Source organism: Pungitius pungitius, chromosome 6 (assembly GCF_949316345.1).
Source record: "Pungitius pungitius chromosome 6, fPunPun2.1, whole genome shotgun sequence".
Lineage (NCBI taxonomy): Eukaryota > Metazoa > Chordata > Actinopteri > Perciformes > Gasterosteidae > Pungitius > Pungitius pungitius.
Genome location: NC_084905.1, coordinates 15,915,561 through 15,940,155, shown reverse-complemented (window position 1 = coordinate 15,940,155; position 24,595 = coordinate 15,915,561). Strand labels below are relative to the sequence as shown.

The 24,595-nt window shown below is 41.8% G+C and overlaps 3 protein-coding genes, 1 long non-coding RNA gene and 9 other non-coding genes across 13 annotated transcripts; 2 read left to right on the top strand and 11 right to left on the bottom strand.

Annotated features, from left to right (window-relative positions):
- Positions 1-3,303: 3,303 nt before the first annotated feature.
- LOC134131216 (uncharacterized) lies at positions 3,304-6,441 on the bottom strand. Its single transcript, XR_009956615.1, has 2 exons — positions 6,316-6,441; positions 3,304-5,222 (listed from the first exon to the last, which is right to left on the bottom strand). It is a non-coding gene; the product is annotated as an uncharacterized LOC134131216 (long non-coding RNA).
- Positions 6,185-13,287, top strand: map2k1 (mitogen-activated protein kinase kinase 1). The gene is made up of 11 exons (XM_037450994.2): positions 6,185-6,505; positions 10,955-11,165; positions 11,368-11,514; positions 11,644-11,721; positions 11,836-11,887; positions 11,977-12,101; positions 12,265-12,472; positions 12,550-12,614; positions 12,706-12,764; positions 12,840-12,885; positions 12,959-13,287. The coding sequence occupies exons 1-11, from the start codon at positions 6,423-6,425 to the stop codon at positions 13,070-13,072; spliced, it is 1,188 nt and encodes a 395-aa protein (XP_037306891.2). The 5' UTR covers positions 6,185-6,422; the 3' UTR covers positions 13,073-13,287.
- A 285-nt stretch (positions 13,288-13,572) lies between these two features.
- Positions 13,573-13,640, bottom strand: LOC119196764 (small nucleolar RNA SNORD18). Its single transcript, XR_005114349.1, has one exon. It is a non-coding gene; the product is annotated as a small nucleolar RNA SNORD18 (small nucleolar RNA).
- Positions 13,641-14,046: 406 nt separating this feature from the next.
- Positions 14,047-14,114, bottom strand: LOC119196763 (small nucleolar RNA SNORD18). Its single transcript, XR_005114348.1, has one exon. It is a non-coding gene; the product is annotated as a small nucleolar RNA SNORD18 (small nucleolar RNA).
- Positions 14,115-14,530: 416 nt separating this feature from the next.
- On the bottom strand, positions 14,531-14,598 carry LOC134131268 (small nucleolar RNA SNORD18). The gene has a single exon (XR_009956677.1). It is a non-coding gene; the product is annotated as a small nucleolar RNA SNORD18 (small nucleolar RNA).
- Positions 14,599-15,048: 450 nt separating this feature from the next.
- On the bottom strand, positions 15,049-15,116 carry LOC119196761 (small nucleolar RNA SNORD18). Its single transcript, XR_005114346.1, has one exon. It is a non-coding gene; the product is annotated as a small nucleolar RNA SNORD18 (small nucleolar RNA).
- Positions 15,117-15,582: 466 nt separating this feature from the next.
- LOC119196760 (small nucleolar RNA SNORD18) lies at positions 15,583-15,650 on the bottom strand. The gene has a single exon (XR_005114345.1). It is a non-coding gene; the product is annotated as a small nucleolar RNA SNORD18 (small nucleolar RNA).
- Positions 15,651-16,345: 695 nt separating this feature from the next.
- Positions 16,346-19,964, bottom strand: rpl4 (ribosomal protein L4). Its single transcript, XM_037450995.2, has 10 exons — positions 19,816-19,964; positions 18,956-19,127; positions 18,727-18,833; positions 18,358-18,496; positions 17,967-18,091; positions 17,530-17,659; positions 17,225-17,381; positions 16,951-17,034; positions 16,651-16,771; positions 16,346-16,471 (listed from the first exon to the last, which is right to left on the bottom strand). Exons 1-10 carry the CDS (start codon positions 19,816-19,818, stop codon positions 16,400-16,402), a joined length of 1,110 nt encoding a protein of 369 aa, XP_037306892.1. The 5' UTR covers positions 19,819-19,964; the 3' UTR covers positions 16,346-16,399.
- LOC119196759 (small nucleolar RNA SNORD18) lies at positions 16,842-16,909 on the bottom strand. Its single transcript, XR_005114344.1, has one exon. It is a non-coding gene; the product is annotated as a small nucleolar RNA SNORD18 (small nucleolar RNA).
- Positions 17,106-17,175, bottom strand: LOC119196758 (small nucleolar RNA SNORD18). Its single transcript, XR_005114343.1, has one exon. It is a non-coding gene; the product is annotated as a small nucleolar RNA SNORD18 (small nucleolar RNA).
- On the bottom strand, positions 18,162-18,261 carry LOC119196767 (small nucleolar RNA SNORD16). The gene has a single exon (XR_005114351.1). It is a non-coding gene; the product is annotated as a small nucleolar RNA SNORD16 (small nucleolar RNA).
- LOC119196765 (small nucleolar RNA SNORD16) lies at positions 18,566-18,663 on the bottom strand. Its single transcript, XR_005114350.1, has one exon. It is a non-coding gene; the product is annotated as a small nucleolar RNA SNORD16 (small nucleolar RNA).
- Positions 19,965-20,296: 332 nt separating the features above from the next.
- zwilch (zwilch kinetochore protein) lies at positions 20,297-24,533 on the top strand. Its single transcript, XM_037452638.2, has 18 exons — positions 20,297-20,481; positions 20,656-20,698; positions 20,793-20,885; positions 21,240-21,394; positions 21,499-21,689; positions 21,770-21,849; positions 21,922-22,077; positions 22,184-22,255; positions 22,345-22,438; positions 22,532-22,584; positions 22,661-22,757; positions 22,858-22,937; positions 23,027-23,183; positions 23,293-23,321; positions 23,397-23,533; positions 23,629-23,724; positions 24,053-24,168; positions 24,272-24,533. Exons 1-18 carry the CDS (start codon positions 20,432-20,434, stop codon positions 24,358-24,360), a joined length of 1,788 nt encoding a protein of 595 aa, XP_037308535.2. The 5' UTR covers positions 20,297-20,431; the 3' UTR covers positions 24,361-24,533.
- The last annotated feature ends 62 nt before the right edge of the window (positions 24,534-24,595 follow it).

The window sequence follows — 24,595 nt, the reverse complement described above, 5'->3', positions numbered from 1 at the left end:
TTCTCCGCGAACGCACATCTGCACAGCTGTTCGTCACCGCGGACAGGGTCGATGGTTGTCACATACCTGCTGCAGCATCATTAGCGCCTCTCTGCAGATTTAAATCAAAGCCCCTGGTTTTTTTTGGGGGGGGGGGGTTGGTTTTGATCCGTTTTTTTCCGGCTAAATGCGACTGAACTCACCCGGCGAAGGACTTGAGATTGGAAGTTATCCCCCTTTGAGAAAACGTGGTTGTCAACACGGTGTTCCAGTGTTAAAAAGGAGCGAGAAAGTGGGGGGGGAGGGGGGTGGCAGCAGGTAGTTTGTGGAGTTGAACCCGGCGCGCCTCAGTCCGGGGGGGGGGGGGGGGGGGGCTGGCGGGGGGGTGGGGGGGCACGAGTCCAGGCGGTTGCGAGGGGAGCCGCCGCTTCTTTCCTGCCTGATGCCCCTCGTCTACCTCACTGGGACAAGCGCGGAACCACTTTAAACTCTGCTGACGTCGATGCTGATGATGCACCCCCCCGCCCCCCCGCCCCCCTCCCCATTTCTCCCCATCCCGCCTCCCCAGCCTCACACAAGCACAAGGAAAGATGCACCTTTAATAGTACGCAACCTGTAGGACATATTCCATGAAAGATCATCAGTTTGCCACAGAGCTGCAACATTCAAAATGATGATGAGCTGGAGGTGGAATTGATTGAATTGATGGAATTGATGGAATTGATGGAATTGATGGAATTGATTGAATTGATGGAATTGTTGGAATTGATCGAATTGATCGAATTGCCCGAACGGCGTAATTGTTATAATTACATTATATATTCTGAAAGTGAACCCTTCAGATCAAGTCAGGTCAGGCAGAATGACGTTTTCTTTCAGTATTTAAATGATGGTTCAAACCCAGCTGAACTGACATCAGCCTCTGACAGATTTAAACTCCTGTTTAGAGAACAAGTCGACTGATGATTTGCAGAAAGACTTTGCAAGGTTAGCTTCACACGTCACAATGTTTCCAAGAACTGACACAATCCCCCTTTTGATTTTCCACATGGAAGGTTTGGAAATCTGACAGTGAACGTAGTTTCTCCCCCGGGGCACTGGATGGAGGTATGTTTCTCAGCAGGAGGTCAGACGCCGTTGTGTGTAGAGAATGAGCGTTCCTTTATGTGTTACCTGAACCACATTTCAAACACCATTTCACAGGAGAAGTCTGGTGATGTTCAATATGTTATACATCAAATAAACCAACAATGGACTGTTCCTGCTAACTGGGCTGACAGATTATTTCCTCAGACCAAAACACATCAATGAACCACACCACTGCGCACTGTGACATGCTCTTCCTTTTAATGATCACCAGCACTTTAATTTGTTTTCAGTGAATCCCACATACAGTATACCGTCCTGCTGCTGTGCCAAACACCAAATGTGCAGCTGACATTAGTGCTCAACACGTGCACGGCTGAGAAATAACACATTTTATGGGTTAAACATTTCATGATGGTAGTGTCCACAGTTAAATTAATAAATGTTCCGGATCTAAGAAAAGCACACAGTCTGATCACTGAACAGATCTGAAGTCTTCTGTGACAATTAACACGTCTGTAGCAAGTCAAGTCTTCTTATTCAGCCCAACGCTGAGCCCCGAATCCAAGTCCAAATAGTATTCAAGAAATGTTTGATGTCTAAACTACATTATTAGCCAAATGTAGGCTGCTTAATGTACACAAGCTAATGACTATCTTCGTGATTGTGATTATTTTACGAGGCATTAAGTTCTCGCATAAAGAAGCTCAAATGTCTAAGTAGAGTAGCTGGGTACATGTACTGAATAACTTTTAACCACCAACAGTGGTGTGTGGTGTCAGTAATTTCAGTATAGAGTAAGTGAAGGTGTGTGTGTGTGTGTGCAAAATGCAATGTTTTCTGGCATGTAGACAAACCAACCTCTTATACTAGATACCAAACAGGTGCCTCAGGAAGAAGAGTGAGACCAACGGAGCACAAGGAAGACCTCTAACAGAAGGCTCTGAAACAAAGGGTCCATTTGTGACTGCTTCAGGTGCATCCACTCTCCTGATGACCCTCATCCGCGCCCCCCACCTCCAATACCTGCAGGGAAGGCTGCCACCTAAGACAGGGTGGACACGTGTAAATCATTTAAATGCACTGCTTCTGCTTCAAAGCGGCTGGACGTTGTTTGTTTTACTCTCCCGTGCTTTATCAGAAATGCGTTTGCAGGCGCATCGAGGGGGGAGTCCTCTGTGTGCCGTCTTTGGCACGACTCCAGACACATGCCCAAAAGTGGAAGAGGACACAGTAGCGTTGGCTTTTTGTATTCGCTCTCGGAGTTATCTTGACCAAACAGAAAGGCACAGCTCCACCTTACACTCGGCCACTGGCTGACAAAATGTTCTGAATGAATGCAAACAAGAAAACTCATTACACCTCCAAAGAACCTGCAAACAGATGCTTTTTTTTTATTTATTCAGGTGCATTCTCCTTTTGCAGTTATTTGTATATTCCTTTCTTGTTCTCTCCCTGATGATCATTTTCAGGACAGCTGTCTTTAAGTCTGCCTGAGTGTGCACCTGAGTACACTATTGGGATTAGGGGGAGGCCACTCAGTGAAGGGAATTACATTCTATAAAAAACTTGACTAACACTTAAAGAGGAAGCGAGTGGGTTGCACATGATTACTTTTAAATAGATAAGAGGGTGTCCAAGGGATCAGATTCATCTACTGAATACAAAGGAAATGCTGTGCTTATTAATGTAACAGTTACTCAACTCAAGTGCAACAGAGTGTCCACTTGTCTACAGCGATTGTCCCATCCTGAGGCAAAATTTAAGTCTTGCACAGATTTGCACGTTCGGGACCCCAACTGTTGGCCTGTTTCTTCAGCCAGCGCGGCCGGCTGCCGTTATCGTGTGCTTCAGAAGCCGCCTCCGTGGCCCGCTGTAATCCCCGACCACAAATCCCCAACTCCCCAAACAAAGTGGTGGTGGTGGATGAGGCAACAAATCCGCAGCATCAAACGAGACATGGCGTATTCTAGTTTTTCCTACACTGCTGCTTGTCGTCGATCAGCTTCTCGGAGTTTGTTCCTTTTTTTTTTTTTACGTCTCATCTGCCGTCTCCTCGTGACAGCAGCGTCTGGTGACAAGTGTCGGACTGAAACTCTGAGTGATGTCTGTTGTGTTTCTCACTTCTAGTCTTCTAGTACTCTGCAGTGATTTCTAAGCATGTTGTTTTTCCTCTTCTGGCAGTTAAAGGATCAGTCCATCCAAATGATTTCAAACAGTAGACACTGAGAGAGTGACTTGGAAATAAATGTATTTATTTGATATCAAGTGCACAATAGGAAAGGTCTAAAACACAGCAATCGCAAGCATCACATCTTCTACTTAGAAAGACAAAGACAGTTCCTTTATTAGACTGATCCTCTACATAATCAGTCAATAAACAACCATTAAGCTATTAAAATAGAGACTATGGTCATTTATATAGTCAGGTTTGCAGCTTTAAAATCTGAAATTTAGGAGCTATATCTTTGGATATGCATATAGCTCAAGGTCAATAGTTTTCCTTTTAACTACATTCTTAAAAGGAAACATCTCATAAAAACATGCTGACAGGTGGTCATCCACAGAGAGACTGACTCTAGAAATAACTGTTACTGCAGATTTGTATTAACATCCCATCTAAATGTTGACATTTTAAGATATAAAAGGAGAACTACAAGAAAAATACTTTAAGCGCTTTGAAATATAGTTTGAGTCTGATAGGATCTTAAAATGTAATCTGCTCCTCCAGCCACATTGAAAAATCCAGAATCTCTCATCTCTAAAAGGTTTTGTCTATTGAACACAAGCGGTTAGGGTGTGCACCGGAGGTTCAAAGTCCCCACATTGCAAGCGTGAAAGCTGCAAAGACTCACTTCCAAACGATGGCGCCACAAAATCATGCGCTACGCTGCGTATGCAGCAGATTAAAGTGATCACAGACACGCTTTGCCTTCAGCATATGAATGTGAAAACAGTGCATTTCCAACTGAAGTAATATTGCATACTATATTTTTTTTACTGGAGGTGAAGTGTATTTTTCCAAAGATTAGATCAACAGAAATTAAATGATATTCATCTCATGTGTGTTGGAATAATCTCAGTGACAGATGTATCTCTAACCCTCATGGGTAAATAAAACCGATAAATAGAACTACGCCAATAATATAAAAAAGACCATAGTTGTTTCTTCTGCACAAATAATGTTATCAAGTGATGGTTTAATTTGACCTAAAACATGTCTCAGAGAACATCAGGATGCAAAAAAGGATGCTGGCAGCTAAATGGAAGCCTCCACAAACCTTTTCTTAATTGATGGGTGCACATGGATTGATAGTGGAGTTATTTGAGGAAAGAATCAACGGGCTCGAAGGTGCAGGGAGAATGGAAAGGGGAGCTTGAGACAGCATAATCTTTGCTTCTACTTCAAAAGTCCGCCATCATGTTGTGAATGCAAAGATTCATTAACGATTTACACGTACCCAACAAGGGCTTGGTTTGAGGGGGAGGAAGAGAAGAGGAGGTTCACGTAGTATCATACAGACTGCGTGTTCAATGAACTAAGAAAATGAAGACCAAAATGAAAAACTGAAACACCTCCCACCGCGCGAGGGAGACCCCTTGCTTACGGAGAAAATGTAGTGGAAACAAGTTTCTTCTTGATAGTATAGATCAGTGGTTGTTAGTTATCATAGAAAAGTAACATCTGCAGTTCTTGCAGTTCCCCAAGGGAGGAAAACCGCTGGTGTCGATGTATTACGGTCTATTGGGACACCGGGATTGTAGTAAGGTCTGATATGCTCGAGTGCCCACCACCCAATTTGTCTAAAGCAACTTAGAATTCACACGGTTCCTGTTCATGGGCTCGAGACAGGACACGGCCAATCTCTCCTCTCTGTCAGTCTCGGTTTGTGGAGGAAAAGATGATTTTGGCAGTAAGATGCTTTTGGTAAACCAGGCACGGCTCAGCGGCCTTGTGTCTGTCGGGACAATGTGTAGAGACTTCAGAGCAGATTGTAAAAATGGCAGCCAGTTGTAAGTTGTGTTTGATGGCTGCTCTGCAGGGTGCGGTTAGGCTGACAGCTCACACAGCATCTACCCAAAAGGAAGGACGCGTCCTCCGGTCCACAGGTGGAACCATTCAAAGGTGATTCTGTGTCATCAGTACAGTACGTCTCCTAAATTAAAGAGGGAAAAGATCAGAAAGTCAATGTTCAAATCCTGGTAATGTTCAGAGGTTGATCCTAATAGCACTTTTATGTTGTATGCAAAAGCAGGTCATTGATGCAAAAAAGAAGTCTGATCAATCCTAATAAATACACTTTTCTTTAAATCCTCTCAACACACAGTGTCCACAATTATGATATATGGGGGAAGTATTAAAAAGGGAGGGTTTTGCTGCCTGAGAACAAACATACAAAGCCTCCACAGAATATTTGAATGTTTCATTTGAAGTTGTTGTGCTTCAAAAGGATGACTTAAATGGTATTTGTTTATTATCCACAGATAATACATTTATTCTATCCTAAATAGACATGAATTACATTGAGTCAATGATGTGGCCTTCAAATGCGTTATCACGAGTCCCGTTCATTAAAAGCACTTACGCTATTCGCATGCTAATAACACTCATGAAAGTAAACTCTGATTTGATGCCCTTCAGATCCGAATTGCACCACACTAGGACATTCTTTTTGGCGTTTTGTTACATTGGAGAATTAAACATTTAAGGGAATTAAACTGTTGGATTGAAAAAATCCATTCAATTTTATTAGAAAATATGTAGTTACTGGCTTGATTCATATTGCTTTGATTTTCCTCATTGCTAGTTTTAAAACACCCAAATGTGCTTCTCATTTCTTTTCAACCACATGAAAACATTCTCCGTTTGTGGACAACATTATTGACTCTGTTTAGACTATATTTTGGGTTTTATTACACGAGAGTTTACACTTCTTTGAGCATTCATTATGCTTGCATTATTCTATAGATGACCCATTCTGGGTCGTGCGTGATTTTTCTTTTAGTACCTTAAGTATATTTTGCTAATTCTTTTAAAATTGTATTAGGATTTTCATTGCGATTGTGTTGCTGTCATCGCCGCCGCCGGCGGTAATACCCGCCATCGCCAGCAGAGGGGGCGCTGTCCCAACCACACACATGCTGTCCGGAAGACGAACGTAAATATGTTTGCGACGATGCCTCCGCCGGATCTTTCACATCCATCACCAGAACATCAGACCCTCCCGCTCACCGTCTGCGTCGACTAACCTGACCCAGTCCTGTCGATACCAGAGCCATTTTTCTCCGGGGTTTCCGCTCACGCGGCTGCCAGCTCGTGTCTTTCCACAGCGGCTCAGGTTCTCGTCGTGTCCGACATGCAGAAGAGAAGGAAGCCGGAGCCGATCCAGCTCAACCCGATCCCGGATGGAAACACCATCAACGGCACCGGAGCCACAGAGTGAGACTCGATATTCACCTATTTCTCACGTTTGTACTGCTGATTGGGAAATATTGATAGGAACAGGTGTGTGTGTGTGTGTGTGTGTATGTGTGTGTATGTGTGTGTGTGTGTGCGCACGCGCACCCACGCACTGACGTTTACACGTTCATTATCAAATCATACATTGAGGGCTTAATTAATCTAATAATTGATTGCCAGTGGAGATTAAACTAATAACCATTTCCTTGAATCAATTTGTTCTTCAATATTTCCTTAATGTAACAAAACAATACAAAAATTAAAACCTAACTTAGATTCTTTATTTATTTTCAAATAAAGGTTGATTATAATCCATTTTAGCACTTGCTAATTTTTGTAGTTCAAAGCCAACACATAGTCAATTATCAGGTTTATGATGGTTTATGGTAACATTTTCACAACTAGAACTTTTCAAAACCGATCTAATGACCAAATAATTGTTTCTTTTGTGTATAAACCGTGATGCAGTGCTCCTCAGCGGTAAGCGGAGATGTTCTGGCAAGTCATAGCACGAAAAGCACAGCATTCATTTTATGACTGCATTCCATGTGGCTGAGCTCCGTCCTTCGTGCTACTCCATAAACGCATGATGGGACTGAGCCATCGTTAACTAAATGACCGTCACCTGTACGTCTGCCGTAGAAAAAGGTGTGACGTGTGCACGGTTTCAGGGATGAGAGCCCGTGAGCAGCCACAGAATGACCTTTGCAGAGTGTACAACAGTATTTCTGTTTTTTTTTTCTGGCCTTCTCCCACCAACGCTTGGCCTAGAACGCGTTGATGCAAATGTTATCGTCGGCGCTCCAGTTCTAGAAAAGCAGTCCCGCCGACGAGCTGTGTTTGCTGGGGAGGAGAACTGCATAACAGGTCATCCCTCGTGATGGCTGGTTTTGTGACCTCATGAAGAGGTGGAATACATTTCTTTGTTTTGAGATCATACATCTGAAGGTAGTTTGAGTCTTCTGGACTGAGTTATTTACTAAGCAGTGGACTAGAATATGATCCTGGATCAAACAAGCTCAGCATTTTAGTTCAAATTCATAGAGCTGCAGAATTATTTTCAATAAATCTCCCAAGTATGTTTTTTTGATTATTTTGCTTTAATAATGACAGAAAACAGGGGAAATATTTAATAAACCTCTTTAAATTGCTTGTATTTAAACCCCAAAATATGAAGTTTTCTTTTCCTTTTGTTGTTGAAAAGTGACAGATTCTCTCATTTAAAAAGCAAAACCCATTCCAGGAGGAGTCGTCGCGTGGCTACCTGGCTTTGCTTTTAAGGGAGGTAACGTTTGGCTGAGCTGCAACATGCGAGCAGCAGCACGTCGGGATGAAGAACCAACCAGGGAACACAAATCACATACTTGGAAGTCTCTGCTGATGAGGGAACTCACAATGTCTCTTGTGTACACTTTATTGTGCACTGTGACCTCAGAAAGACACATTGCTGGCATAAAAAACCACTAGCGTGACTTTTCTCTGGTTTTATCTGCATCCACAGCCCCGGCTGTCTGAGACTCGGGGGGGGGGGGGGGGGCAAATGCTGCTCCAGGCGAGTGATGGTAGATGACCGGTCTGCAAGCACACAGTCCTTTTTGTTTCTTAACAATGCGTAAAACCCAACTTGGCTGCACCCGCACGAAAAAAAAAAACAGGCGTTAGATTGTTGATAGTTATGCATACATTTCTAGGTCAATTTCATTTAAAGAATGATGAAACTATACTTGTGAGAAAATATGTTTTCTTACAGGCAATGGGCGTTTGAATGCATTGCAACTAAAAACAGTCTAAAATGTCAGACAGGACTAAACATTTCAAGTGTAATATTTGTAAATTTGAAGTCTTTGGAGGCTTTAATGAACCACAAGGTGCAGGATTTTATTTTTTATTCATGAAGGACTGGAGCTTTGCCATATGTAGACCTGTCGGTATGAACTGAACCCACTGGGCTTCTTTGTGTGCTGCAATAGGAGAGGCTTTATGTTCAGGGCTTGGAGATCGGAGGAAACGGACTACATGTGTTCTTACAAAGTCTAAACAGGGTCCTGGGAGCTACGCCTTCAATACCAACAAAATCAACCACTCAAGCCTCTGAATGGCCACAGCTGTCCAATAGTATTTGTAGTTTGTCAGGACTGTTATTCTTATTATTATTTAAGTAATCGCTTTAAAATTCCCCCCCCAAATTGCATTGAAACGTTGTCACTGAATGATTTCCAAATGACTTTTACACGGCTCACTTCAACAGGTGGCTCTTTGTATTTTGGCTCTTCTCAGCCAACACTTTTGTCATTGTTATCAGTGCACCCGGAGCTCAATGGTCTTGCTTAATTCTCAGCGTGTCTCCACTCAAACAGCCTTTTTCACTGCAGACATTTTAGTTGGTCAGCTGTTACTTTTAACATTGTAGATGCCCTGTTTTAGTAATAAGCTGTGATGGGGATTCAGAGGGACCTATGAGTGAAATCGGCAGATATTGTTCTATTACATATATACATTTGTAACTGGGATTTTGCTACTGTGACCGGTGTTCTGTAAAATCCTACTCGTACATGCATAAGATGTTAGATAACAACGATCCGAGACGACATCCAGTGGCCCAATACAAAACCAATACTATAAATTACAGCTAAAGCAAACCCTGTTTGTTGTTGTATCGAACAAGAGGACAACATGTTCAGAACAGATACATAAATTAACACGTTATTTGGAATATGGACAATTATACAGGAGGATCTGATGTACAGGTGTTGCATATTGGCCTCGAGAGACCGAGATGCAATCCATGATCCTCTTATTGAAACTAGACCATTCGGCTCCGGTGAAACGGAATTGCCATTACAGCTGCTCTCTAATGTGCGCCGGTCATAGGAGCAGTTTACTGAGTGACCCACAAAATACCAGCCAAGCATGTAATATTATCAGAGTAGATCTGAGAACAAATAAAAATGGACCAAATATTCCGTCCAGGATAAGATCCCAGTGCCACTTCAATTCAAACGTAGAGAAACTGCCTCCATCTTATGCAGCTTTATTATCAAGACAAGCTTTGCGATTCACTCTTTTGCATAAGAGTGTTGTTTTCAGAAATAAATGTGCAAAAATCCAATCAATGATGAAGCCATAGTGCATAGCTGACTGTAGTTTGTTGGATAGAACTTACTACATCCTGTGTCACCACAAAGGAATTCGCTACTTGTACACTGTGGAGCATTTTCCAATTGTCAACATAAACCTTACAAATGTGTCCCAGTTTATTCCCTGTTGCAGTGACATTATGTGAATTGTCAGGAAGTAAAAATGGACCCAAGCTGTTGCCTAGCAATGTGTTTGCAGAGCTGGCATGCTTGGTTTCCAACACATTCATTCCCCTTATCTTTAAAAACTGTTGATCTTCGTTGTGATAATCAAACAATGCTGTTATACATTTATCCTGAGTTGAACTAATGGAAGTTAGTGTACTAAAAAGCAATAATGTTTGTACTTGCCATGAACCCCTTTTAGTGCAGTGTGCATCATGTTCTCGCTCTGTTGGGAGAACAGCTGATTCACAGCAGTCGTAAACCGCATCCTCATGAATTGATCTGGTTTGATTTATTTCAGTTCAATAATTAATAATCTCACAGAAGCCCCACTGCAGAACAGCAATGCCATCCTTTTTCCTGTGTTTTTTTTTAAGCAAGCTTTGGAAATATTGTGTCTTCAGTTGCAACAGGAGTCCTTTGTCCTGTGGCCTTGTTCGGGTGGAGGACAAAAGGCCAGCGTCGTGCTCGTATTGTGTGGAGTGGGTTTCAAGTTGCTCCTCTTCTCGGTATCTCCGTCCTCCTCCAGCTTTTGTCGCCCACGCTACCCACAACCAACTCAAACACAGCACTTGGTCTCCATGGATATGCAGACCTACTGTCGAAAAATAAAACCTCTTAAAACCTCTCTGGCGAGCGGCAGAGAGAAAAAGAGCCTACTTCCCTGATCTGTTGTGATTCCATACAAGACTGGGGGGGGAAATGATGGTTACCCGTGAGCAAGAAAAGCATCCTATTATCATGCGCTTGGAGTAAAAGAGAAAAGGGCAGCATTTTAGAATAGCTTGATCAACAATTGATTTCTCAAGGCAATGCGTTGCCGTGACAACAGCGTCCGGAGAGCGCCGTCGCACGCTCCCTCACACCGGCGACTAGGAAGAACACCCGCTGAAACAAACCCGGTGACCCTTTCTCTCCTCCTGCTCGTTAGTGGTAATTGTTGCCGGGGTAACCTGTGCTAGTGTTGTCACACAAAGCTCCTGTTCTGCAGGGTTTCAATAATAAGAGAGATACAGTAGATCGGGACTGCAGGTACTTTTGAAAAATAACCTCTGAGAAAGTTCGATCTGAACGGAAGAGATTAACACTATGACTTGATCATCGTTCTCTCCGTCCTCTTCCTAAGAACAAATCTAGAGGCTCTGCAGAAGAAACTGGAAGAGCTTGAGTTGGACGAGCAGCAGCGGAAACGTCTGGAGGCCTTTCTGACACAGAAGCAGAAGGTGGGCGAGCTCAAGGACGATGACTTTGAGAAGATCTGCGAGCTGGGTGCCGGCAACGGAGGAGTCGTCTTCAAGGTCTCCCACCGACCCTCCGGTCTGATTATGGCGAGGAAGGTAAGCTGCGGCCCTGGTAGGAATTAAAAGCTCAAAGGCATGCCTCTCTGTGGAATCGACTGTTTCTCATCTACCAGTATTTTGTTACACAAGATTGAAATACGTACAGAAATATGTTAAAAAGATATGGCCTGCAAAAGTTGAATGTCCTGTTATTTCTGTTTCATGTGATACGGGAACAATAAAACCTGATGTGCTCCAGCTGATCCACCTGGAGATCAAACCGGCCATTCGGAACCAGATCATTAGGGAGCTGCAGGTGCTGCATGAGTGCAACTCCCCTTACATCGTGGGCTTCTATGGAGCTTTCTACAGCGACGGAGAAATCAGCATTTGCATGGAGCATATGGTACTCGTCTTTAAGAAGTTCCCGTGTGTTTGTACAGTGTTACAGTCCGAGTGCTGCTTTGCAGGCCTCAGAAACGAGGTCCGTTCAGTAGACGCTCTGCATTCTCTGCTTCCTCTGCCGGCCGTATAGGACGGTGGCTCCCTGGACCAGTCGCTGAAGAAGGCAGGCAACATCCCAGAGCAGATCCTCGGCAAAGTCAGCATCGCTGTGGGTAGCTCCAAAAGAAACCTCCACTGCCAGTTCCGTGCTATATTTGAACACTGAGCTAATACATTGTCTCTTAAATAACCTAAAATGGTACTATGACGTGTGTCTATGCAGGTGATAAAAGGCCTCGCCTACCTGAGGGAGAAACACAAGATCATGCACAGAGGTCACTATTCCATTTGCTATAAGACCCTTTACGTTTGCCTCCTACACACACACACACACACACAAACACACTGCATGTCCTTCTTTCAGATGTCAAGCCTTCTAACATACTGGTGAATTCCCGCGGCGAGATCAAGCTGTGTGACTTCGGCGTGAGCGGCCAGCTCATAGACTCCATGGCCAACTCCTTTGTGGGCACCCGCTCCTACATGTCGGTGAGTCCCCACGCGAGCCTCTACCAGTGCTGCTGCAACTTGATTCCAAAATCAACTAGCCTCATACTCGGGCTGTGAAAATGCAACACTGCACACATGAGATTAATTGTTGTGGCCTCTTAACAGCGTTTTATAATAACGGCATTGCGTGCGTGTTGTGCAGCCTGAGCGTTTGCAGGGAACACATTACTCCGTTCAGTCGGACATCTGGAGCATGGGTCTGTCCCTGGTTGAAATGGCGATCGGCCGCTTTCCAATCCCACCGCCCGATGCTAAGGAACTGGAACAGATTTTTGGTTCCCCTGTCGAAGGGGAGGCTGCCTGCAGCGAGTCATCCCCAAAGCCTCAGCCTCCCGGGCGACCAGGCAGCTGTAAGTGGGACAACACTGGTTGGTCTTGTGATGAGTGTAATGAAATAAACTGAAGTCTTTTACCCGGCGGCCCCTAGCACATGGACCTGACAGCAGACCACCAATGGCCATATTTGAGCTGCTTGATTACATAGTCAATGAGGTGCGTATTATATAACCATTCTAAAATGAACAGAACCTCTTTAAGATTCCTTTGACTCCCTTCAATGCTGACTGCACTTTTATATTTCCAGCCTCCACCAAAGCTGCCTGGGATATTCAGCCCTGAATTTCAAGACTTTGTGAACAAATGGTATGTAGAGCAAAGCAATTCAAACTCGTGGGCCACCTGGTGGTTGAAATATGCACTAAAGTCTGTCTTTTGCAGTTTGATTAAGAATCCTGCAGAGAGAGCAGACCTGAAACATTTGACGGTGAGACTTCCTACTCAGCATCTTCATTCTCAGTGCTTTTTCACCCCTAACCCCTGTAGACTTTGTTCCCCAGGTGCATTCTTTCATCAAGCTGTCTGAAGCAGAGCAGGTGGACTTTGCAGGCTGGTTGTGCAGTACCATTGGCCTCAATCAGCCGGTGACACCCACCCACGGCACTGCAATGTGAGGAATGATGAAACTGACACTTCAGTTCTCCAATCAATAGTTGTATTGTGTACACAGCTACATGCCAAGTGCGTTTATGTATTGGGCCACATTGCAGCCCTGCCTGAAGCCATCTTTTTCTAATTATCAAATAATTTAGTCACTACAAATGCTGCTTGATATTCCTCTTTGCCTTGTATTTCTTTAGCTTATGTGAAATAAATATTCTTGTGAAACAACTTAATTTCAGAGAATTTTATTATTAAATCATAATGTACATTTAATATATGTCCAGGGTTCCTTCTCCCAAGGCTCCAGCATCATTGATCTATGGAGAGAACAGCATCATTTAAAAAAAACAACAATGTACAAGTAAAGAATGTAAACTTGTTTGTTTCTTACCATAAGTCACTTGGGATGGTGTGGTTTCATCAGCACTGCCGTTTTATTTGGCCTTTAATGACAATGTAAAACGATTAAAATAATGAACTTTGATATAACTATAAATTTGTTAACTTTGTGTTGCTCAGAACTTCCATACAATCAGGATTCAGAAACACGGACCTGAAGTTGTAACATCATCATAGTTGACAAGAAAAATTAACTTTCATTGAGGTGAGTGGTAAGTTAGTAAGTGGTACTTACATTGTGCACGAAAGGCCTTCTGGGTTCATGCAGCCGCTGAAATAATCCATTAAAAAGCACTTTTGTCAAACCCATTCAATTGATGCTTTAGCAGTTTCAAAATTTATAAACCATAAAGTGGAAACTCAATGATGGGAAACAATTTATTGCAGCCTTGCGCCAGATAGTAACAGTTTACAATACAAGTACATGATCTGGTTCTTACCTCAAGTCATAGTGCAAAGGTTCGGTTTTAGCATTATCGTCAAGTTGAGGATTTCTCAGCACTCTGGTTGCTTTTCCTGTAATAATAAACCAGTCTCAAAATTGTGAATTTCTGCACAACTACCCATTTGTTATTAACTTTATGCATTGCTCAGAACTTCCATACAATCAGGATTCAGAAACACGGACCTGAAGTTGTAACATCATCATAGTTGACAAGCAAAAATAAATGTTTAATAAGGTGAGCGGTGCTTACGTTTGTGCACAAAGAGCCTCCTGTATCTCCTCAGTGTTGGTCATTGGCAGACTGAAATAAATATGGCATTACAAATTCAACTCGTTGATCATGAAAAAAAGTTGAGTGACATGTCTTTTTTAGCATACTCAAAACACTGAACAAATTTTAAGCTTATCACTCATGTGCAATCATTTATTTTCTCCAGTTATATATATATATATATATATATTAAGTCTGCACGTTTTGGTTCTTACCTCGAGTCATAGTGTAAAGATTCAGTTTGAGCATTATCATGTTCTCCAGCACTCTGCGGGTGATCTTCCTGTAATGACAAAATAAAGTCTTAAAATATTGAACTTTTGTGCAACTACAAATTTGTTATTAATTTTTGCATTGCTCAGAACTTCCATACAATCAGGATTCAGAAACACGGACCTGAAGTTGTAACATCATCATAGTTGACGAGTAAAAATAAATGTTCAATAAGGTGAGTGGTGCTTACGTTGGTGCACAAAGAGACGGATCTCCTCACTCATCTCAGTGTTGGTCATCTTGTCCATTGGCAGACTGAAAAGAGTTAAATTTAAATACTCATATTGAACACATTCCATTGACCAGTTTAATGCTTCTTCTGAGAACTACTTTAAAGTTTAAATATCACTTTCAAGAACACTGACCATGAAGTGGAAGCTTATCACTGATGTGATTAACAATTTCAAATCTGATATATCGCAGTTTTGAGCCAGCTAGTAACACCATTTACATGTTTTGGGTCGTACCGTATGTTCAGTTTAAACATCCTCAAGTTTCAGAGGATTCTTCAGCACTCTGGTTGCTCTACCTGTAATGACAAAATAAACTAGTCAAAATTGTGAATTTCTGCGCAAGTACCAATTTGTTTACTTTATGCATTGCTCAGAACTTCCATACAATCAGGATTCAGAAACACGGACCTGAAGTTGTAACATCATCATAGTTGACAAGCAAAATGTTCAATATGGTGAGCAGTGCTTACTTTGGTGCACAAAGCCTTCTGGGTCTCTTCACTCGCTCAGGTCTGTGTTGTGTCATCTTGTGCATTAGCAGGCTGAAAAAAATGAGGCATTACAAATTGAAATCATGCTGAACATTATGAAAATAGTCAGTTGACAAGTCTTAATGTTTTGAACTTCAAAAACAGAGCCCTTTAAGTGGAAGCTCATCACGGATGGGCAACAATTTCTAATATTTCAGCCAAGAGCGAGCCAGTAACTATAATATAGGTCTACATGTTTTGTTCTTACCTTAGGAGGATGGCGCCAGGGTTTGGTTTGGCATCATCGTTAAGTTTATCAAAGGATTCTTCTCCAGCACTCTGGTTGCTCTTTTTCCTGTAATGACAAAATAAACCAGTCTCAAAATTGTGAAATTTCTGCGCAACTACCAATTTGTTATTACTTTATGCGTTGCTCAGAACTTCCATACAATCAGGATTCAGAAACACGGACCTGAAGTTGTAACATCATCATAGTTGACAAGCAAAATGTTCAATATGGTGAGCAGTGCTTACTTTGGTGCACAAAGCCTTCTGGGTCTCTTCACTCGCTCAGGTCTGTGTTGGTCATCATGTGCATTAGCAGGCTGAAAAAAATGAGGCAATACACATTTAACTCTTGTGAAACACTATGAAAAGTCGAATTATATGTCTTTATGTTATAACTCAATGTCTTTAGATTATTGAGTCTAGTATGCTTTACCAACATTTCCATAGAGCCACTAGTGGCAACTTTTACATTTGAACAATTGACCCACCTGATATATTGCAGAAGACTTTCAAGATCCGGCAACTTTGTTAAAGGCGTCCTCTGCAAACGAGCTCCACGAGGCGGTGTCTTACCGCCACCAGCAGCTTGCAGTTATTTTCATTTACTCAATGCTTTCAAAGCTGAAGAGTACCATTGGTTCAGCCTTGTGACTCACCCACTGCAGAGCATTGTGAGGCCCATCTACGCGTTGTGCGAGCAACGGTTGTATTTTTAATGTACAACCTACATGCAGTGTTAAGTCTTTCAAAAGATTATATAATTGAATCATGAAAAATACTGAACCCTTGTGCAGAATATTCTTCTAGGTTTTCAGTCTAAAGCAGTAACAGATTTCAGTCTTTGGTTTATGGGATATAAATGTTATTGTGAATTAACATTTAGAATGACTGGTCTGACTCGTATATTTGCAACAAATGATTTATTAAATCACTGAACCCTTGTCTGCAATTACTGAAATTTATGCCTTGGGTTTTTTAGGTGCTCCTTTTTTGCCAGGCTTCTTCTTGGGTTTCAGCATCTTGGCCTTGATCTATGGAGAGAACAACCAAAATTCACGTTTGGAATGACTACTTGCCACTAGGGGTCAGTCTGGGTTGCCTTTTTTCAAACACTCACTAGATCAATGTATTATTTTTGCCTTGCGAGTTATATTTTAGCCTTGAGCTAGCTGGTAGCACATGCTTGCAAATTAGGTGTTTTAGTTCTTACCTTAGGGTCGTGCTTCAGGATGGCATTACGTCTTGCTGTCTTGGCGTAAGGGTTCAGTTTGAGCATTATCCTCAAGTTCTTCAGAGGATTCTTCTTCAGCACTCTGCGGGTGATCTTCTTGCTGCAATGACAAAATAAACTAGTCTTAAAATTGTGAAATTGCTGCACAACTACAAATCTATTACTTTGTGTTGCTCAGAACTTCCATACAATCAGGATTCAGAAACACGGACCTGAAGTTGTAACATCATCATAGTTGGCAAGCAAAAATAAATGTTTAATAAGGCGAGCAGTGCTTACTTTGGTGCACGAAGAGCCTTCTGGATCTCCTCACTCTTTAAAATCCTGCTCAGGTCAGTGTTGGTCATCTTGTGCATTGGCAGGCTGAAATAAATAGGCATTACAAATTTAAGTTTCACATTATGAAAACAGTTGAGTGACACGTCTTGACATTTTAACTCAGAACTTCTTTAGATATCAGATATTCAAAAACACGGACCACGAAGTTGAAGCTCATCACTGATGTAATTGAGAATTTCTACTTTTGTAACAGCGATAAGTCTTAAATACTCACTTGTAGCCAGCCTTCAGGGAGGAAGGTCTACGCCAGGTGCCGTACAGCTCGTCCAGCTTGCGGAAAGCACTTTCAGTCCAGATGCAGAAGCGGCCAACGTGACCACCAGGGGCGAGTCTCAGAAGGTTCAGTTTGTTTACGTTCTGCAAAGTGATGCCTTGACAACAGGACAGCACAAAAACATTGGATCTTTTTTTCTCCATTGTAGTAATACGTAATAGTGCAAGGTCTTGAATGCATTTACTTCACTAACTATAAACCTAACCTAGTTAGGTTCTTTAGAAATGGGAACTAATGGGACACACCTGGGATATTTCTAAAGGCTTTGGTGAGACCGGAGTCTTGGTTGTAGATGATACATGGTCCTCTGCGTTGGATCCGCCTGCGATTCCTCATCTTACCCTTACCAGCACGCATGCGCTGAGAGGCGTAGACCTGAGTACAAAGTTTGTCATTGTTACTTATATGATAAACTACAACTTCAGTTATTTTTTCCATACTCTTGAAAGCTTTAGCAGTTATCACATCCTTATTGTGCTTTATTAGTACCACTAAAAAACAAGTCCAGTCCAAGATCTTTTTGAGTTTTATACATAAATTAAATTAAAGATGCTTAGCATCTCCCGTCATCCTATGGGGCCATCTTATTCTCTCCATTTTCCCATCTTTACTTTCTTTAAATTTGCACGAGGGGAAAAAAATTCCAAATGCTCGGTCGAGCAGAAAAGAAGGGTTTGATTACTTTCTTTATGTCATTCCAGGCTTTCAGCTTCTTCAGCAGGAGAACCGCTTCCTTGGTTTTCTTGTAGCCCTCAACCTTGTCTTCAACCACCAATGGGACCTCTGGGATTTCCTCAATGCGATGTCCTAGCAGACAAGAGAATTGGTTCAAACACCCTCTGCTGACTTTGTCACGTACTACCTTTTTGCCAGAGCTTGCTCAGACTCGAAGACACATCAATACCATGTGACAGCTTTAAGACAGCAGGCTACTGTCACTGATCACAGACTCAGACGCAAATTACACCATCATGGCAAGACCAACTTTAAACTCTAAAGCAATATGAATATTTAGAAATACATTTAAAACCGGGATACTTCGGTGTATAAATGAAATGGTTCTTAGTACATACCTTTGGACATCACAAGTGCAGGAATGGCAGTTGCTGCCACTGCAGAGCAGATGGCATAGCGCTTCTGGGTTGTGTTTATTCTGTGGTGCCAGCGACGCCAGGTTTTAGTCGGGGCAAACATGCGGCCTCCACGACACATCTACACCAAAGTCAAGGATGTTTCACAAAAACTACTGCATTAAAATCAAGTGATTAACCAAGTACTACCTGCTCAGACTCATTGTTCGTCAGCCATCTGTGCCAGCATATGACAGTAGGCATCTGTCACTGATCACAGAGTAAGTCGCAAATTACACCATCATTGCAAGTCTTGTGGCCGTTTGTTGAGAATTTAAGCATTTTCTTTACACATTTTGGTTACAAGGATACATTTCCAAAAGCACCCTGGCCAGAGCGGTGGGTTCCACCACCTCTCACACGGGGGATACGGGCTACAGCTCTTCCTGTACCCCAAGACTCGGCACTGGTCTGGTGCCCTGTAAAATAAAATCACGTACCTTTATTACAAAACACATGAATGTATTCACCATTTTTTTAAATATTTTGATTCAACTATAATGGACAATCCTGGTCCACGGGCCAGTTCTAGGAGGTATACCTGCCAGTTCGCTGACGGCATACGGCTGCCGACTGTTCTTGCGCATGTTGGTGTGGACAAAGTTCACGACATCAGGGCGAATCGGAGCCTTGAACACGGCTGGCAGGACGACATTCTTGCCGGCAGATTCTCCTTTCTCGGAATAAACCGAGATCAGTGGTCGGGAACAGGCCTATGAAGAAAAAACAGCAATCGACTTCATCTCAATATAATTAATTTTGATTTGAGACGCTAATGAATATTATGTAAGACATACTCGCTTTGTCCCGGAGAAAGTCCATTATTTAAAACTACGTCTGCTCAAGATATCTTTTCTCCTTTGAGCCTCTATTTAGGCTGGTAACCAACACCAAAACCAATTCCGTGCGAATGCTCGTCGTACATCACTGACAATATCAACAGGGGTGTTTTATTAGCATTTCTACTCCCACTGGTAAACAGCTTTAGATGTTAAGTTAGCTTAGCTCAGCTATGCTAACGTGACTGAAGCTAACGTAACTTTTGGACTAAAACGTTGCGTTGACCTATCGCGCTGGCAAATGAGCTAATAAGAGAATTAATACAGCCTAATTCCGTAAAGTATATTTACAACGGGAAACAATACAAAATTCGATGCCCTGTGCCACATGCGCTAGCTACGACATGCCGCTCTACACGTGTAACTGGTCTGAATTACTGAGCTGACGCTACACGTCCAAAATGGCTCCTCGTGTTAGCTTCGTCAGCCGGGCTCATTCCAACGGATCGGAATACAAGCTTCATCCAGGTAACTACGTAACGTTTATTTGCCAAATACAACAAGATATACACCCGCAAGTATTATATAGCATATTAACAACGATCTGAGCGTATCTTCTCACCATTTTCGAAAATTAGTTTTCGGCTCGCCGGGAACCACACTGCTCACGGTATGGCGGCCACAGTGAAAAGGAAGTAGGTATAACACACTCTAGGTTTTATGCCTCCGCGTAGACGGATATCACTTCCGCCGAAATATGTTTTTCACGAATGTTTTGCTTACCGTGAACAAATGTCTATTAAAAAATGCCTGCAGTTGTATCAAATAATTCCAATCGCATCTTGAAACAAATACTCTAAACAAACCCGTATTAAAGTTAGTTAACGTTCCTTCAAATGGGACTATTTCTTTACGCCATTTTTACGGCGCAAGATGAATTTGAGGACGACATTTTTTAAATTTTTTAAAATAATTATTGTTTATTGGGAATGTATCAACACCTGCTGCCTTGATCCATTATTTTCTGATATGTAACGTTAAGCGTATAACTATGATTAAAAAAATGATGACCTGTGACCGATGACCTATGACGTCACCGCCCGAGTAAGCGCGCGGCAGTCAAAATATCAACATTAGCATCCCAGCACTGCTAGCTCTCCGCTTAACTCGTTTAATAGTTTAATACCATCGTTTAATAAATGTAACATTCATTCACTCTGGAACAGGTGACCTGCGTAATGGGCTCAAAAGTGATATCCAATGCTAAGGAGTTTTATAATATTCTTCGGTGAGTTTACTTTCGGAGTGTTTACCATTACGAACGTTGTGTTTGGTATTTTAGAGAAAGTCAAATGAACGCTTGCAGTGATGAGTTGTACACCTGGTGTTACAGCTCAACGTTACATGTTGATTTCTCAATAAACTTATCTTTTCACGGAAATGTTCTCTCGTTTGATCGAAGGTCTCTTCAAGATGAGGAAAGCAACGAACAATTTGTATATGAGGTAATTGTATTTAATGAGTTGAATCAGTCGTGTTAAACTGTATGTATCTGTGGAACACCGGAATGAATCATCGTGTTTCGGTGATTGATTTTAGGAGGACATCCAAATGTTAAAGACGGACGGAGGCAGAATTCCTGTGCTGAAAATGTACTGTGGCAACCAGCCAGTCGTCATCTGTGAAAAAGCTGTGAGTAAAGTCAACGCTGTACCTCACCATAGCCAGGGGTATCTGTAAGCCCAAACCAGTATTGCTAGGTAATTTGATTATTTAATTAACACGTGGAGATTGTATTGCATTTTAGAAGTCTATGATTTTTGAAGTGCAACCTTATTTTTGTGGGATGCAGACATTAATTTGGGATAGCGCACATTCAGTGACACCCGGACGTCCATAATTGTGTATTACAAACACATATAGTATTGTAAAAAGCAAAGAATATAACTCAACGTACCCACAGGTGCCCTTTTTCTCAAATAATTTTAATTAAAAAACCTCACCTCCATTCTTCAATTGGTCCTTTTTATTTCGTAATTTCTCAAGGTTCCAAAAATAAATGAACCCGATGATAAACCAATGAAGGAAACGACCAACTGCAATGACAGCAATGATGCAGATAATGATGATGATGATATTGGGGAGGCCAATGCTCTCCTGACAGAACTGGGACCAGAGCCGCTCACAATCACAAAAGCAAGGTGACCAACTAAGAAGTTTAACACTTTATCCAAATAACGCAAGAGCAAGAATGACTTATTAACTTGCGTAACTAACATATCAAAATGCATTTTTTTCTTTATAGGCAGTTGCTATCTTGGTACACATTATCCCAAAATGATAATATGTCATCTATTGACAACAACCCCGCCTTGCACCCTCTATGGGTTCGATGTGACATGTCTGATCCAGCTGGAACCACCTGGTTTGGAGCTGAAACGGTCTGCATGGGAAAGAGAGTATCTGGTGTCAAATTATACTCTGTTACCTGCAAAGGTAAAGCCCGATGGCTTATATTAATCCTTCCATTGTCAGCCTAGTGTGATGTTTCATTTCTTTAACTTAAATTGTGTTAGGCTCAACTGTGGACAAAGCATCTCTCATAACCTTGGACCAGCTTAAACAAGAGCACAACAAAAGGCACCACCCGTCCTCGGTGAGTGTGCGTCCTTTCTTTTACGTTAGTCTGAATTAATGTTCAGTAACTTACATCCGTCAATGATTCCAGATGGCAATCAAAGGCAGTGCCAGGTTCCTCTTGTTTGGCTCCACTGTTTTTGAAAACTCCGTTATTGAGTCACAGAGTAGCGTGACAGTGGATTTCAAATGGAGCCATGTGGAAAGTATCCTTGAAACCCCACCCCTGTCTTCTACAGCAACACTGGTATGAACCAGTAGTTCACAATCTATACATACTGTTTTTCTACTATGAACACTTGTAATACCATTAAATACAGAATAAAGGCATGTTTATTTCTGCTCATGTGCAGAATATTAAAGTTGCCAGCGGCGACATGAGGAGCCCAATGAATGAGATGTACAGAGAGCTGGAGTTTCTTCAGGTTTGTGTCCCACATTGTTCTGACATAAATGATAGTGAGCATCATCAAACAAATAGGCATCTAAATATATCAGTCTTGTGTTATTTCAGACTCTAGCCGATGGTTTGAGAACTGGTGAGACTGAATGGCTGGAGGCTTTGGAAAGCATGTCTGCTGTAAATCTGACCAAGGCCTTCCTTCAAGGTATCTGTTTTTTCAATCAATGCTCATTTGTTACAACTTAATGAAAAACAGTTCATTCAAAGTATAATTTTCCTTTTGTCATTTGTCTTTCAGAGCTTCGGGATACTTCAAAGACACTACAAGACCAGACTGCTAAAACAGCTAAGGTATCATAGAATAAAGGGACTTTTCACAAACTCATATATTTCAGAAGTTTTCTTGCTCATCCAACTTTTCTCAAAGAACACAGAGGTGAAACTTGAGACAAACATATTCAACTCATTCTTGGAACGAGGCGATTTGGATTTCGTGGAGCAGCTGTGGGTTCGGATGAGAAGGAGTGAGTCAGCTTCTCTAATGAGAAAGCTTAGTGTTCACTTGATTCAGCGTTACAAACCGACAGTGACAACCATTTTCCTCCGTTTTATTTTTTATTGCAGGTGTAACTTCATATCAAGACATTGGAGATTGCCTGAAATTGGTCACGGAAGCTCTAAGATATGGGGACATCAAACCCTGGGTAGGAAATTATGCAGTTCATCAACAGATTGAGGGCTGTTATGTGTTTGTTAATTTGTTTTGTTTTTATTTTATTTTAAATTCCTCTAGATTCACAGAGACAGCAGCAGCTCCCTCAGCAAGCTCATCCTGCAGTCCTACCACCAGCAGATTGACCATGTGTCTCTCACAGGTGTCACCCCTGTCCAAATGCTGCTGGAGATGGGTCTGGACAAGATGAGAAAAGATTACATTAACTACCTCATTGGTAACTTCTTAAACATCACTCGCCTTATAACTATATGTGTTTTACACGTGATTCAAAGTTTTGAAGTCATATTTAAAGTACACACTTTGATGTCGTTTTTTTTCCTCAGGGGAACAATTGACAACTCTTAACCACTTGGTAAGACTGTTTCACTGACAACTGTCTTTTTCACTGACTGTTAATAATTCTAAGTTTAGACATTTTACTCCATAGGGTTATTACCTGAGCACAGAGGTTGATCTGCAGGAGCAAGTGATCCGACTCCAAAAACTGCACCATCTGCTGGAAATAATAGTGACCTGCAGTACTTTCCTGGGACTGACCTACGACCGGCTTTTCCTTCTCACACAGTAACTTCATTTGCCTTTTTGCCAATAATCTATAAGAGTTCAAAATGTTCTTTTCCGACGATGACATTCAAGAACACAATTTTATTTCCCCATAGATCATGTTTGCAGCACTACAAAACACACCCATATGATGAGGAGCATGAATTCAAACTGCAAATCAAACCTGCACTGATCAGCCATTTCTACCAGAAGTAAGGAATACAACCCTTTTCACACTTACTGCTGCATTATTTCCTAGGAAAACAAAATCAAGAATTCTGTCTATACATTTATGTTTTAATACAAAATAGTAATAGTTTCACCCAAAAAAGTGTCAGCCATTTGTACTTTGCGTCAGGTACGATTTGATGAACTTTAAATAAGTCCATTGTGTTCAGATGTTATTCTCATGTGTTCCTGAGTGTCTGCCTGTGATTCAAGCCCACTGCGTCCTGTGCACATTTTGGTCACCCAAGTGCCAGCTGTATGACATTTTAACACAGGCGATAGTCTCATCCCTTGTGTTTGTGCGTTCCACAGAGAGCAGCCAGTCCTGTGGGGGGCTGAGGTGTCCAGTGGCCACGGTTCCCGTGATGTCAGGACCTCCATAACTCTCAGTGACAGACCACTGGTTGATCATGTCATCTTTGAATCAGGTGAAAAACCTTGTGCAGGACGTGATATATGGTTACAAATGGCTTTTATCCCCGGTAAAGTAGAGATAACATTGTCTTCCATTAACTGTTTTTTTTTATTCAGATGAACCAAATGAAACCATGAATGTGGACAGTGAGAATCCTGCCTTATTCTCCACCATGGTGTGCTGCAGCCTCGTCAACTTTGCATGAATTCAAACTGAGCACCACTCAATACAAGGCAGGAGTTTGTCATTTTCAGTATTCTCATTAGCAATTAACACGTTTTAAAATGATAGAAGAACTAGCCAGTGGCTCTGTTAATATCAAGTTATATTGGTTACATTTTTTGAATAAACGACTTTCAGACTGTGGGGTCTCTAAATGCATCTTTAATATCACATTTGCTGTTTCTATGTTCAATACAGCAGTTGAGAGAACAACTCCA